Source organism: Balaenoptera acutorostrata, chromosome 2 (genome assembly GCF_949987535.1).
Source record: "Balaenoptera acutorostrata chromosome 2, mBalAcu1.1, whole genome shotgun sequence".
NCBI lineage: Eukaryota > Metazoa > Chordata > Mammalia > Artiodactyla > Balaenopteridae > Balaenoptera > Balaenoptera acutorostrata.
In genome coordinates this window covers 117,752,466-117,766,108 of record NC_080065.1, presented here as the reverse complement: position 1 = coordinate 117,766,108, position 13,643 = coordinate 117,752,466, and the positions used below count along the sequence as shown (strand labels likewise).

General features: G+C 48.9%; 1 protein-coding gene across 5 annotated transcripts in view; it reads left to right on the top strand.

Annotated features, from left to right (window-relative positions):
* The window catches only part of ACSL6 (acyl-CoA synthetase long chain family member 6), a 64,083-nt gene that overhangs the window by 23,206 nt on the left and 27,234 nt on the right, over positions 1-13,643 (top strand). For all 5 annotated transcript variants that reach the window (XM_007188535.3, XM_007188531.2, XM_007188534.3 and 2 more), the window contains 4 exons: positions 219-318; positions 904-1,082; positions 2,105-2,137; positions 3,486-3,537. In XM_007188535.3, coding sequence (XP_007188597.2) covers positions 219-318; positions 904-1,082; positions 2,105-2,137; positions 3,486-3,537 — 364 coding nt within the window. The remainder of the gene's footprint in view (positions 1-218; positions 319-903; positions 1,083-2,104; positions 2,138-3,485; positions 3,538-13,643) is intronic.

The following is a 13,643-nucleotide window of genomic DNA, read 5'->3' as shown; positions in this document are numbered from 1 at the left end:
GGGTTATTTGGGGTCCCGTAATTCCCTGGGGCAAACAGGTCTAGAAGACCGTTGGGGGAGCAGGCTCAACGGGTCAGCTTTATGGATCCCTTGCCTTGTGCGGAGCATGCTCGGCACAGGACCCCGATCAGGGAGCCCCGTGCCTAAGGCCTGAGGGCAGTGCAGCCCTGCTGTCTGCTCTGTGCTCCCCCTTCCCCCCAACCTGTGTGTCTCCACAGTGGATCATTGCAGAGCTTGCCTGCTACACATACTCTATGGTGGTGATCCCGCTCTATGACACCCTGGGCCCGGGGGCAATCCGCTACATCATCGACACAGGTGAGCCCAGCTGCCCCCTCCTGCCCCTGGCAGCCAGCCCCACCTCCTCCTCCCAGCCCTTTTCAGCTTATGCTGATTGTTTGACACTAATAGGTACTTTGCTTCCGCTCTCAGAGAACGCTGGGGGCTTCCACTTTGGCCCTTGAGTTGGCTTCCTGAGTCCAGCTGTCCCCAGTTGGACTTCACCCAAAGGCTCCTTCCACAGGGTAGGGCTGCCAAGAAGGAGCCTCTGTACCAGCCTCCACGTAGGCTGCCAACCCTCTGAGTTCACTTCAGCTTGAGGAAGATGCTGGGGGGTGGTGAATATCTCAAGCAGACCAGGGACGATGGGGGCTGAGCCTGAAGAAAAGGAATGCTTGGAATCTACCCCGGGAGATTCCCTGGTCTTCTGCCCTTGGCTCCATCCAGGCTCTGTGCACTTTCCTCTGGACACAATACATGTCCCACATGGCCTGTCGTACGTATTTATTTACACACAAGCTTATCATGTGGCACACGCAGCCCATGGTTCCACTGCCTGGCATGTGCTGCCCACGGTCACAGCCTGTGCCCGCACAGCTTGACTCTCCTTGGTGGTCCCTGCAGCCGACATCAGCACTGTGATCGTGGATAAACCTCAGAAAGCCGTGGTTCTGCTGGAGCATGTGGAGAGGAAGGAGACACCGGGGCTCAAGCTGATCATCCTCATGGAACCATTCGAGGAAGCTTTGAAAGACAGAGGGCAAGACTGCGGGGTGGTCATTAAGTCCATGCAGGCTGTGGAGGTGAGGGTCTGCTTCTGGGCTGTTTCCTGGCCACAGCTGGTTGGCCACTGAGCCCGAGCTGCCGGTTATCTGCCCGTCTTAGGCCCTAGGATGGATGTCTTGGGCCATCAGGGTGTGTCAGGGTTCAAAGAGGGCAGGCTTCACAAGGGCTGGTGGTGGGTAGTGGGGTTGGTACCCACAGGCATCCTCTTCGAGATGGGCTCAGGTATTTGGCACAGTTAGTGACACGGGCACCAACAGGTAGATGGTGGTGCCAGCCTGCCCCAGAGCTACCCCCACAGCCTCCGGAGCCTCCTCATCTCCAGCTAACAGCCAGCCTGTCTGAGCCTGAGGACTGTAGTAAACCTGAGGTCCAGAAGTCTTGGAGAGGTTCTTGCGGTTGTGTCCCAGACCCCCAGCAGCCAGCAGAACCAATTTTCCTTTGCATGGCCTCCCCAGAGACATTAGGCTGGTGGCAGCTTATGGCCTGCTGGAGTGACCCAGGACATCCTCTGGGGCCTCAGGCCTTTTGCTCAGTAGCAGCTGACCCCCACTGTGCCTTCCTGGATCTAGGCCTGTGGGCCCTCCATTTTTCCTCCTGTCTCCCTGTCTGCTCTTAAATGTACCCACAAAGCCATGGAGGGCCTGTGCCCCTCCATGGCTTTAGGGGCCACACCTAAGCTGGCAGCCCCCATCTGCCCCTCCAGCCCTGACCACTTAGTTGCCAGCCCGGGCCACCTAGCCACTGTGTCTTGAGCATGCGTCTAGACGTACCGTGGGCCCCTCAGGCTGTCTCCCCCTTGTGCATGTGCACAGTGCTTAGCCTCTTCCTAGGCCCCAGGCCGCTGTCTGTGATGTGTGGGTGGCCAAGGCCTGGATGTGTATCTGAGGAGAGACCGCTGAGGTGGTGTCTCTGCGAGGGCCACGTCTGGGCAGGGAGTCTGGGACTCTGGGCTTGGCGCGGGAACGAGGCATACTGTGCTGAGTTTATTTTGATTGATTAGAACTTTCGAGCATTTAAAAACAGTGTTTTCCTCTTCCAGGACTGTGGTCAGCGGAATCACCACGTTCCTGTGGTAAGCTCATCTGCCAGCAGGTTTTGACTGAGCACTGTGGTGTCCAGGGCACGTCCTCACAGACTCCCTCGCTGTGCACAAGGCTTGCTAGAGGGGCCAGAGTAACAGCCCCATGTTAATAAGCAACTCAGGAAATGTCCCCTTGGGGCACCCAGGACGACCTGGAACGGGAGGCAGACATTTGGGAGGGAGAAAAAAGGGGCAGCCAACCCTGGACACCCTTGGGTCTCCAGTAACTTTTTCTTTGGGAGGTCTTATGTTTTCCCTTTCGATGTAGCAATCTCTCCCGAGGATGGGATGGACAGGAGCAGCAACAGACTCGGAAGTGGACCCCTTGTGGCATCTGCTGTCTTTGTGCATCTTTGCTCTCTGAACTTTTCTGTGTGTCGTCCCCGAGTGATCCTCCCTGGGCTCGAGTCACCAGGGAGGGTCACAGCCCCTGGGAGGGCCTTGTAGGGGCTGTGAGCTTTCTAACCAGGCCTCTCGCCTCCAGCTCCCTCTGCAGCTCAGCTCTTCCCGCTCCCTTCACCAGCCTGTGAGCTTTCGCACACACAGGCCTCAACAGGTCAATCCCTGCTTCCCAGGGCCCTTCACCATGAGGAGCCCCTGGTGTGTCCCCACCTCCACACACTGTGCCCCAGCCTTAGAGAGCTGCTCTCTGGCCCCGCAGCATGCCGTCTCTTGTGCCTCTGACAGTGCCCAGGCTGGTTCCTCTCCCAGAATGCCCACTGTCACTTCATCTGGAGAGATCTTGCTTGTCCTTCAGTCTCAACTCATGTCACATCCTCTGGGAAGCCATCCTCTACATGCAAGTGGTCATGGTGGGCTCCTCCTGGTGACCCCAGGACTATGTGCACAGTGCCAGGGCAAGGGCCTGATGCAGAGCAATCTTAGTGACAGAGTGGGCAGCTCAGTTCTTGGGTTACATTTTCTGTTCCCAAGCCTAAACCCAGACACTTGGGAGAAAGTGGGAAGGAAGGAGGAAGTGGGTCACATTCCCTAGAACGGTGAGATCTTTGATAGAGGCCTAGGTATGGCCACTGCAACCCAATCCCATTAGAATTTAGCTCAGACTCAAGTAGGCGAGGCAGCAGGAACAGGTGTGAGGTTGGTGGGACAGATCGACGTCCATGTCCGGTTAGGTTTCCTTGGTTTTTCTTTCTCTTTCCTGGGGACTTGCCTGCTCACCTTTCCAATGACAGCATTCAGGGCCATGCACACGTGCCGACACATGCCGGCACCCTCACGCAGTGCACACATGGGGGTGTGCACAGAGGGGCTGGCTGGGGAGGGGCCCAGGCTGGGCACACTGGGTCTCTTTAACACACTCCTCTTCTCACCTCTGCAGCCCCCGAAACCCAGTGACCTCTCCATTGTGTGTTTCACAAGTGGCACGACAGGTAAGCAGAGGCTCCTAGCCCACCAGCCAGGGCCACCTGCTTCCTTCCCTGGCAGCTTTGGCAGGGTGACTGAGACATCTCCGGCGCCCTCTGTGGGATGGGCTGAGCCTTGTCCTGTGCCTGGCTCCAGACTCTGGGTCCTTCCTGCTGCTCCCAGTGGCCAACGCGAGGCAGCATGGGGCGGCTGGACGTGAATGGACAGTGTGGACTGGGGGTGTCTAGGGGTGGTGGGTGCTACAGACTTCCTGGAGCTGGGACCAGAGGTGGGCTGGGCAGCTGGGTCATGTCATTACTCTGAGGAGGGGCTCTCGCTCCTCTGCTTTCCTGCCCCTGCCTGGACTTTGTGTCAGGGACTGGGGAGGGAGTGTGGGATTTGGTGTCTGAGAGCCTGGTTTTGAGTCCCACCTCCACCACTTGCTGGGGGGCCATGAGCCGGTCCCTTAACCTCCCTGCCACCACTGTCCCCAGTTTCTTTCTTTCTTTCTTTTTTTAATATTTATTTATTTGACTGTGCTGGATCTTAGTTGCAGCACACGAGGGATCTTTAGTTGCAGCATGAGGGATCTAGTTCCCTGACCAGGGATAGAACCCGGGCCCCCTGCATTGGGAGCACGGAGGCTTAACTGCTGGACCACCAGGGAAGTCCCTGTCCCCAATTTCTTACCTGGGTGGTTAAAGGTGCCAAGTTGGAGGTGGGAAAGTGTGTGAAAGGGCAGTGCAGATGATCTGGGGCAAGATCATCTGCACAGATGATCTATGCCGTGGGCAAGGCTGACAGGGAGAGGAAATGACACAGTCCATGCCCGGTGCTGACAGAGGAACACGTGCATCAGTGTCAGTGCGAACAGCCAAGGAAGGCTTCCTGGGGGAGGCAGAACGCACCTGAGGACCATGGTTACAGGCACAGTACTTTGCAGCCTGCAGTGGCCCGTCCACCCTATCACTGTGTCACTGGGGCCTCAGCACGACCTGTGAGGCAGGCGGGGTGGGGACTGTCCAAGGGGGCACCAGCAGCAATTGGAGGCAGAGGGCTTGTGCCCTATTCTCCCATTCCACAGCCCAGTGCTCTCCCCACTGCTGCCTCTCCAGCTCATCTTATGACTCGGGAAGTCACTTGCCCTTGGCCTGAAGGGGCAAGAAGGTTCCAGCCTCTTTTCCAGACCTAGGGCTGGACTACCTTGATGATAGCTCTTGATGGGCAGTGACCTGGGGCTCCCCACGCCTTCCACAGATGGAGCCTCCAAAGCGGTTGGCAGATCCTTGACCAGCCCCGCAGGCAGGATAATCCTTGTGGGTAGATCACGATAAACGTGACTTTATTGAATCAAAGTGGGTTTTTGCCATTAACTCAAGTGGGTCTGAGAATTATTTCCACCTGACTGCTAAACCCTGTCAGAAGAGAAATAACACAGCCTTTGCTCTCCAGGAGCTGACATCCAGAGCCAGCCCAGGATTCAAAAATGCCCTTCAGGTTTATGTTGCTTTTTGTCAGGAGTTTCACAATGTGAAATTTTGGTGACATGTCCCTCCACCCTGGGTTTGGGGGCAGGTCACTACTGTGGCCTTTCGCTTTGGACCCTTGCTGTTCAAGAGTGCCCCCTGGGTTTTAACTGAGTCAGTTAGTCACAGCTGCTGCCCCTGTATCTGGAAAAGAACTTGATGATGCAGAAGTGTGTTGTTGCCTAGCTGCAGAGGGCAGGCCTCATGTCCAGTGCTTTTTCAGACCATGCAGTCACAATTGGAAGCTGAGCCATCCTTCCCAGGCTCTATATGGTGGAAGCAGAATGTAGGGAGGCTAGAAAACAGGTTGTGATTTGGTGCCCACACCTCCCACTCCAGAGGTGTGGCTGGTGCCAGGGCAGAGCTGGGGGAGTGAGCAGGCCTCTTCCCTGATGTTACCCTGCCTGGCTACACGTGTGGATTTCCTTGGCATTAGCCTAAGCCTGTGCTGTGCCTCTGGTAGCCATCCTCTTGTCCAGCACATCACAGCTGCGGATACAGCTTCCCTTCCATGATAAGTGTCCTGGCCTCAGCTTCATCAAGAGCCTCATCGTTCTTTCAATGAGGAAAGGTGGAAAATATGATCTGAATCTGACATTTGAATCATGATTCTGGTGGAATCATTCTGGGAAGATTTTTCTCTTGATGTGTGATGGAAACATCTGTGGAAGTTCCCAGAATAAGCCAGTGCTTTGGAGCCACTAGTCAGGCCGAGAAGGCCCTGGAGGAGGTGAGAGCTTGGGGTTTGTCTGTACTCAGGGATGGCTAATGGGTGGATGCGTGGTTGGTTGTTCTTTTCAGAATAACCATCAGCTGGACTGAAATCGAACTGCCCTCTGCAAATAAAAGATAATTTGTGGGTATAACATAGCCCAGTTTGGGGACTTGGGCCCCATGAATGATAGTTCAGATGTATCTTTATGTGTTCATGTGCTACCCTCCCTTCCCACAGAAGAAAATACAGTGGTCTTTTATTTTATTATTTATTTATTTATTTAATTTATTTAATATATTTTTGGCTGCATTGGGTCTTAGTTGAGGCGTGCGGGATCTTTCGTTGTGGTGCGCAGTCTCCTCTTTAGTTGTGGCGTGCGGGTTTTCTCTTCTCTAGTTGTGGCGCGCAGGCTCCAGGGCACGTGGGCTCTGGAGTTTGAGGCACGGGGGCTTTAGTTGAGGCACACGAGCGAGCTCAGTAGTTGTGGCACGTGGGCTTAGTTGCCCCATGGCATGTGGGATTGAACCCACGTCCCCTGCATTGTAAGGCAGATTCTTTACCACTGGACCACCAGGGAAGTCCCTACAGTGGTCTTTTAAAACATATCCTTTTTAGTCTATGGGTTTTTAGCATTCTTTTTCTAATTTATGTAGATTCATTCATTCAGCTCATTTATTGAGCATCCACTATGCGTCAGACCTAGTGTTGGAGGCTGAGGACACAGGGATGGACAAGACACGGCCCTGCCCTCATGAGCACACAGCTCATGTCATGAGGCAGTTCACTGCCTCGAGGGTCTGCATCCCAGGGTGCATGGAGTGCTAGGCCACCAAGAGGTCAGGACAGCGGGACAGAAAGGATTCCAAATCTAAGCAGAGTCTTGAAGGATTGGCAGCTGGAGGAGAGGAGGAGGAAGGGCATTCTCAGCAGAGGGAACAGCATGTGCAGAGGACCAGCAGCAAGAAAGAAAATGTTTCTTTGAGGGAGTCAACTGAGGAAAAGAGACCTCTGGTTGCAGGGCCTGGGAACCCTGACAGGAGAGGAATGATGGGGGTATGAGTTCCAAATAAAGGCTGAGCAGGAGCAGCCAGAAAGGCTAGAGGAGAATAGAACCTGTCAGCATTGTCGATGGCTAAGCTGGACCCATAGGATGCTGCCACAGAAACACCTGCTGGTGCTCCTGGGACAGGGGAGGTTGGAAGCAGAAACTGATTATGGTGGACTGAGGAGTGGATGGGAGGTAAGGATGTCAACTCAGCAAGTGTGGACAATTCTTTCAAGAAGCTTGGCTGTGTCGCCAAAAGGCATGCTGCATAATGTTCCCAGCAACGCGATTTGAAAAGTCAAAGTCTGGAAACAACTCAAATGCCCCTTCAGCAATAGAATGGTATATCTACAAATAGAAAATTATATACCTTAATGCTGAGCAAAAGAAAAAAGGCACAAAATATTGAACGATTTCTTTTATATAAAATTACAAAACACGATAAAGGATTCTCTGGTTTTAGAAGTCAGGACCATGGTTGTCTTCCAGGATATTGGTGTCCTGGAATGCTGATGATGTTCTGTTTCTTGCTCTGGGTACTAGTTGCCCAGGTAAGTTCACTTTGAAAAAAAATCTGTAGAGCTGTATACTTATTTGGGTACTTTTCCATATGTATGTTATACTGTAAGAGAGAGTTTATTAAAAAAAAAAAAAGATTAGCTGTGAAGGGATGACAGAGAGCAAGACTGGCTGCCGGTGGAGGCCGTGGGGTTGAGGGAGGGTGGGGATTTTGTTGTTTTCCTGAAAATACCTGAAAGTGTTTCTCATAGTTTGAGAGAGAGCCACTGATGGAGAAAGGGAGGTGAAGCTCAATGGAGCAAAGCCCGCAAAGCTTTGGTTTGGGTTGGGGGAGAGAGGAGGCTTCCAAGTACCATGAAGAGATGCCTACCTGGGAGAAGAAGGGAGGAAGAAAGGATTCTGGGAGACCAGGAGGATGGGGGACCTCCTCTGTGGAGATGGAGTCAGGGTCCTGGCCTGAGGGTGAGAGGCCTCATGAATGGACCAGAGTCTCAGGGGGCGCCGTGTGACAGTTTCTGTGAGGAGCGCCTCTCCTGGGCTGGAGACTGTGAGCCTCAGGGGTCACATTGTGAGAGGAGTGGAAAAGGTGGGCAGCTGGATTGGCTTGGTGGGGTTATTAGAGTGGGGTGTTCCAGAGGAAGCCTGGGGGCTGAAGCACTCGGCAGGAGAGCGGCTGGGGTGAGGGACACGGGAGTCCAGCTTGGGAGGGAGGGATGAGAGGGAGGGGAGGTGAGGGAGGGTCAGGTGTCTGGAGTCATATGAAAGGGTCTCAGCATGAGGGAGCTGGCCGGGTCAGTTCTTAGTGGTGGCAGTGGGGCTGGGAGGCTGAGGAGGAGGTGGAGGCCACTGGAACCAGGGCATCTCTTCTGTTCCAGTTGAGGATGCCCAGGGAAGCCCAGTCATTTAGCTGAGTATGTAAGTGCCCATCAGCCCTACAGCTGTGGCTGCTCAGGTGGGCTTTCTGGGAAAATGCTTACCGTGACCTATGCATTTTACACCATTCCGTTCAAGACTTGTGTGATCACATACGTAAAACTACATCGTGGCACTCCTGCTATGCAACTTTAGGAGAATTTCTTAACGTCTCTCAAGCCTCAGTTTCCTTGGATATTAAATGAATACACCTAATACCTATAGCATAGGGTTGTTCCAAGAAATAACTGAGCTGCCATGTATGAAATGCCTAGCACAGTGCCCACTTTGGTGTTCAGTAATTGGCTGCTGTGATAGCTATTATTTGTATTCTTGCTAGTCCTCAAGTTTGATGTTTAAAAAAATGGTGGATATGGCATTGATGAAAGTAACACTCAATCCTAAAAAAGATTTGGGAACCCCTAGCAGGGACATGAACACTCTATCTGCATTATACAACTTCCAAAGCATTTCTGTCACTCGTGTCTTTTATAACCCACCTTTGTGTGAAAGCAGAAACAAGCAGCCAGGGAGCCCTCAGCCAGAGGACCCAACACTGCTCCCAAACCCCCTCCCACCCCCTCCTACAGGAGAGACCTTGCGCTCAGCTTCACCCCACATCTGCTCCTACTTGGAACCAACATCCATCCAGGGCAGATCTTCACCCAGTGAAATGCCCTCCTGCATATCAGCCATGGGTGCCCCACCCAGGAACACTGGCTGAAGCCAAAATGCTGTTTGCAGAATCTGAAACTAGGGGAGTTTTTTTCTTTCGGTAGCTGAAGAGAAAGTGAAGTGCAAGGATGGCGAGTTTACGAGTGCAAGTTGGGAAATGGACCATAGGTCTCATTCTGCTGAGACATCAGGGCCTGGCTAGCAGCACCTCTCACTGACGTTGCACCAGAATAGGAGAGAACCAGAGGACACGTCAGTTCTGCAACTTTGATGGCACGTAGGTCTAGCTAGGAATGCTTAGTCTGTTCTTCCACATGAGCAGCTTGGAAAAATTACCATATCATGTTTAAAACAAATGCTACCAGAGGTATGTTCTTGTCCTGAATCAGAGAAGTAGGCAGAACGTTTCTGAAGGCTCATCTCTCACCTCTCAACTCGGACCTTGAAGTCTTCTCCCAGGATTTGTTGTCAACGTGCACCTCTCCTTTATCCTTTGGGACCACATCTAGAGATGACTTGAGGAAATAATTTGAACATTTCTGGGAATATTTAAAATTCTGTAACTCACTAGAAGTTTATAGAATTTCATTTATATCCACAAGAAAACATTTGTTTCTAAAAGGTGTAAGCTTTTCTCATCATGTTGGAGAGGAAAAGGGCTTGTCTAACTAAGCAGAATTGAATAACTACTACCATTGTGTGTGTTCTGGCCTGAACTGAGTGGAGGCTTTAGAAGTTTTTCATCAATGAAGACAAGTTTCTCTAGAAATTCTCAAACCATCCCCCCTGAGATTATATTAGGTGTAAGTCGGCCAACCGAGCAGATCTAAAGCTGTATAGCACAGGACCATATTTTGTGACAGTTCTGATTTCATACTTAGTATTTTGGGGGTGTTCCTTAGAAAATTCCAGAATTTGGGAATCCATGGGTGAAAATTTCTGGGTGATACTCTCAGAATAGTTTGTGGGCCCAGGGACTCTGTGGGATTTGTACATAGGAGACAATTCAGGGATATTTCCTAACATGGGCCTGGGTTTTAGGAAAGATGCTGGGATGAAAGAAGGACAAGCAGTGAAATAAAGTGCATGGATCTTCTTTTCAAAAGGAGGATATTTTAATAGCTACGTATTAGAAAATATAATTTTTAAAATCCTGTAACTTTCTGTGTCCCCAGAATCGCCTCTGCGATTTGCAGTATGGGTGTAGGTGCCTGAGCACATGTTAAAACCCTGCCTACCACACACCTTGGTCGACAGAGCTGGTGCCGTTACTGATGCTCCTTTCTGACAAATAGGTCACCAGTAGGTTGAGCATAAAGGCCTCACGGGGGATAATTATGAGAGCAACTTTATTTTTGTCTCCATCTTTTAAACTTATTCTTTTAAACTTGCTTGGTGGGGATAGCTCTTTGTCTGCCCCTGGATAAAACTTAGGCATGTCATGCCTTATCTCGTCCCTCTCAGGTGAGCCCCATGGGGATTGTAAGTCACAAACACAATCTTAATTCAGAATTCCAAGTGTTGGTCCAAAATATGAGTCTGTCCACTTCACTGAGACTTCCCTCCTCAGCCAGGGCTGGCTGCAGGTTTGGTGGGGAAGGCATGAGATCATGCCTTCCTCTCTTCCTGTCCGGTGTTCCTCCTCCTCCTCCTCCAGCTTGCTAATGAAGGTTTCTGCCCTCTCCCACCAGATGGAAGTAGGGAGGGAGAATGATTTTGGGCAGAAGTTTACAATTCAGTCTCCGTTTCATGGACACTTCGAGGAGTTCTTCTCCAGAGGCAGGCAGTGCCCTTCCTTTGGTTGTCTGCTCCCCACTTCACATCAGCTTCTGTCTCTGGTATACACTGTATCGCTCCCCCCTGATTTTGGGGGAAAACCAGCCTGCAGATAAGATTCCTTTTTTTTTTTTTTTAACGACTCTATTGGAGTATAACTGCTTTACAATGGTGTGTTAGTTTCTGCTTTATAACAAAGTGAATCAGTTATACATATACATATGTTCCCATATCTCTTCCCTCGTGCATCTCCCTCCCTCCCACCCTCTCCCTATCCCACCCCTCTAGGTGGTCACAAAGCACCGAGCTGATCTCCCTGTGCTATGCGGCTGCTTCCCACTAGCTATCAGTTTTACATTTGGTAGTGTATATATGTCCATGCCACTCTCTCACTTTGTCCCAGCTTACCCTTCTCACCCCCCGTGTCTTCAAGTCCATTCTCTAATAGGTCTGTGTCTTTATTCCTGTGCTGCTGCTAGGTTCTTCATGACTTTTTTTTTTTTAGATTCCATATATATGTGTTAGCATGCGGTATTTGTTTTTCTCTTTCGAACTTACTTCACTCTGTATGACAGACTCTAGGTCCATCCACCTCACTCCAAATAACTCAATTTCGTTTCTTTTTATGGCTGAGTAATATTCCATTGTATATATGTGCCAAATCTTCTTTATCCATTCATCTGTCGATGGACACTTAGGTTGCTTCCATGTCCTGGTTATTGTAAATAGTGCTTCAGTGAACATTGTGGTTCATGACTCTTTTTGAATTATGATTTTCTCAGGGTATATGCCCAGTAGTGGGATTGCTGGGTCGTATGGTAGTGCTACTTTTAGTTTTTTAAGGAACCTCCATACTGTTCTCCATAGTGGCTGTATCAATTTACATTCCCACCAACAGTGCAGGAGGGTTCCCTTTTCTCCACACCCTCTCTAGCATTTATTGTTTGTAGATTTTTTGATGATGGCCATTCGGACTGGTGTGAGGTGATAGCTCATTGTAGTTTTGATTTGCATTTCTCTAATGATTAATGATGTTGAGCATTCTTTCATATGTTTGTTGGCATTCTGTATATCTTCTTTGGAAAAATGTCTATTTAGGTCTTCTGCCTATTTTTGGATTGGGTTTTTTTTTTGATATTGAGCTGCGTGAGCTGCTTGTGAATTTTGGAGATTAATTCTTTGTCCGTTGCTTCATTTGCAAATATTTTCTCCCATTCTGAGGGTTGTCTTTTTGTCTTGTTTATGGTGTCCTTGCTGTGCAAAAGCTTTTAAGTTTCATTAGGTCCCATTTGTTTGTTTTTGTTTTTATTTGCATTTCTCTAGGAGGTGAGTCAAAAAGGATCTTGCTGTGATGTATGTCATAGAGTGTTCTGCCTGTGTTTTCCTCTAAGAGTTTGATAGTGTCTGGCCTTACATTTAGGTCTTTAATCCATTTTGAGTTTATTTTTGTGTATGGTGTTAGGGAGTGTTCTAGTTTCATTCTTTTACATGTAGCTGTCCAATTTTCGCAGCACCACTTATTGAAGAGGCTGTCTTTTCTCCACTGTATATTCTTGCCTCCTTTATCAAATATAAGGTGACCATATGTGTGTGGGTTTATCTCTGGGCTTTCTATCTTGTTCCATTTATCTATATTTCTGTTTTTGTGCCAGTACCATACTGTCTTGATTACTGTAGCTTTGTAGTATAGTCTGAAGTCTGGGAGCCTGATTCGTCCAGCTCTGTTTTTCTTTCTCAAGATTGCTTTGGCTATTCAGGGTCTTTTGTGTTTCCATACAAATTGTGAAATTCTTTGTTCTAGTTCTGTGAAAATTGCTATTGGTAGTTTGATAGGGATTGCATTGAATCTGTAGATTGCTTTGGGTAGTAGAGTCATTTTCACAATGTTGATTCTTCCAATCCAAGAACATGGTATATCTCTCCATCTATTTGTATCATCTTTAATTTCTTTCCTCAGCGTCTTATAGTTTTCTGCATACAGGTCTTTTTTCTCCTGAGGTAGGTTTATTCCTAGGTATTTTATTCTTTTTGCTGCAATGGTAAATGGGAGTGTTCCTTAATTTCACTTTCAGATTTTTTGTCATTAGTGTATAGGAATGCAAGAGATTTCTGTGCATTAATTTTGTATCCTGCTACTTTACCACATTCATTGTTTAGCTCTGGTAGTTTTCTGGTAGCATCTTTAGGATTCTCTATGTATAGTATCATGTCATCTGCAAACAGTGACAGCTTTACTTCTTCTTTTCTGATTTGGATTCCTTTTATTTCTTTTTCTTCTCTGTCTGTTGTGGCTAAAACTTCCAAAACAATGTTGAATAATAGTTGTGAGAGTGGGCAGCCTTGTCTTGTTCCTGATCTTAGTGGAAATGGTTTCAGTTTTTCACCATTGAGGACGATGTTGACCATGGGTTTGTCATATATGACCTTTATTATGTTGAGGTAGGTTCCCTCTATGCCTACTTTCTATAGGGTTTTTATCATAAATGGGTGTTGAATTTTGTCGAAAGATTTTTCTGCATCTATTGAGAGGATCATATGGTTTTTATTCTTCAATTTGTTAATATGGTGTATCACATTGATTGATTTGTGTATATTGAAGAATCCTTGCATTCCTGGGATAAACCCTACTTGATCGTGGTGTATGATCCTTTTAATGTGCTGTTGGATTCTGTTTGCTAGTATTTTGTTGAGGATTTTTGCATCTGTGTTCATCAGTGATACTGGCCTGTAGTTTTCTTTCTTTGTGACATCTTTGTCTGGTTTTGGTGTCAGGGTGATGGTGGCCTCATAGAATGAGTTTGGGAGTGTTCCTCCCTCTGCTATATTGTGGAACAGTTTGAGAAGGATAGGTGTTAGCTCTTTTCTAAATGTTTGATAGATTTCGCCTATGAGGCCATCTGGTCCTGGGCTTTTGTTTGTTGGAAGATTTTTAATCACAGTTTCAATTTCCGTGCTTGTGATTGG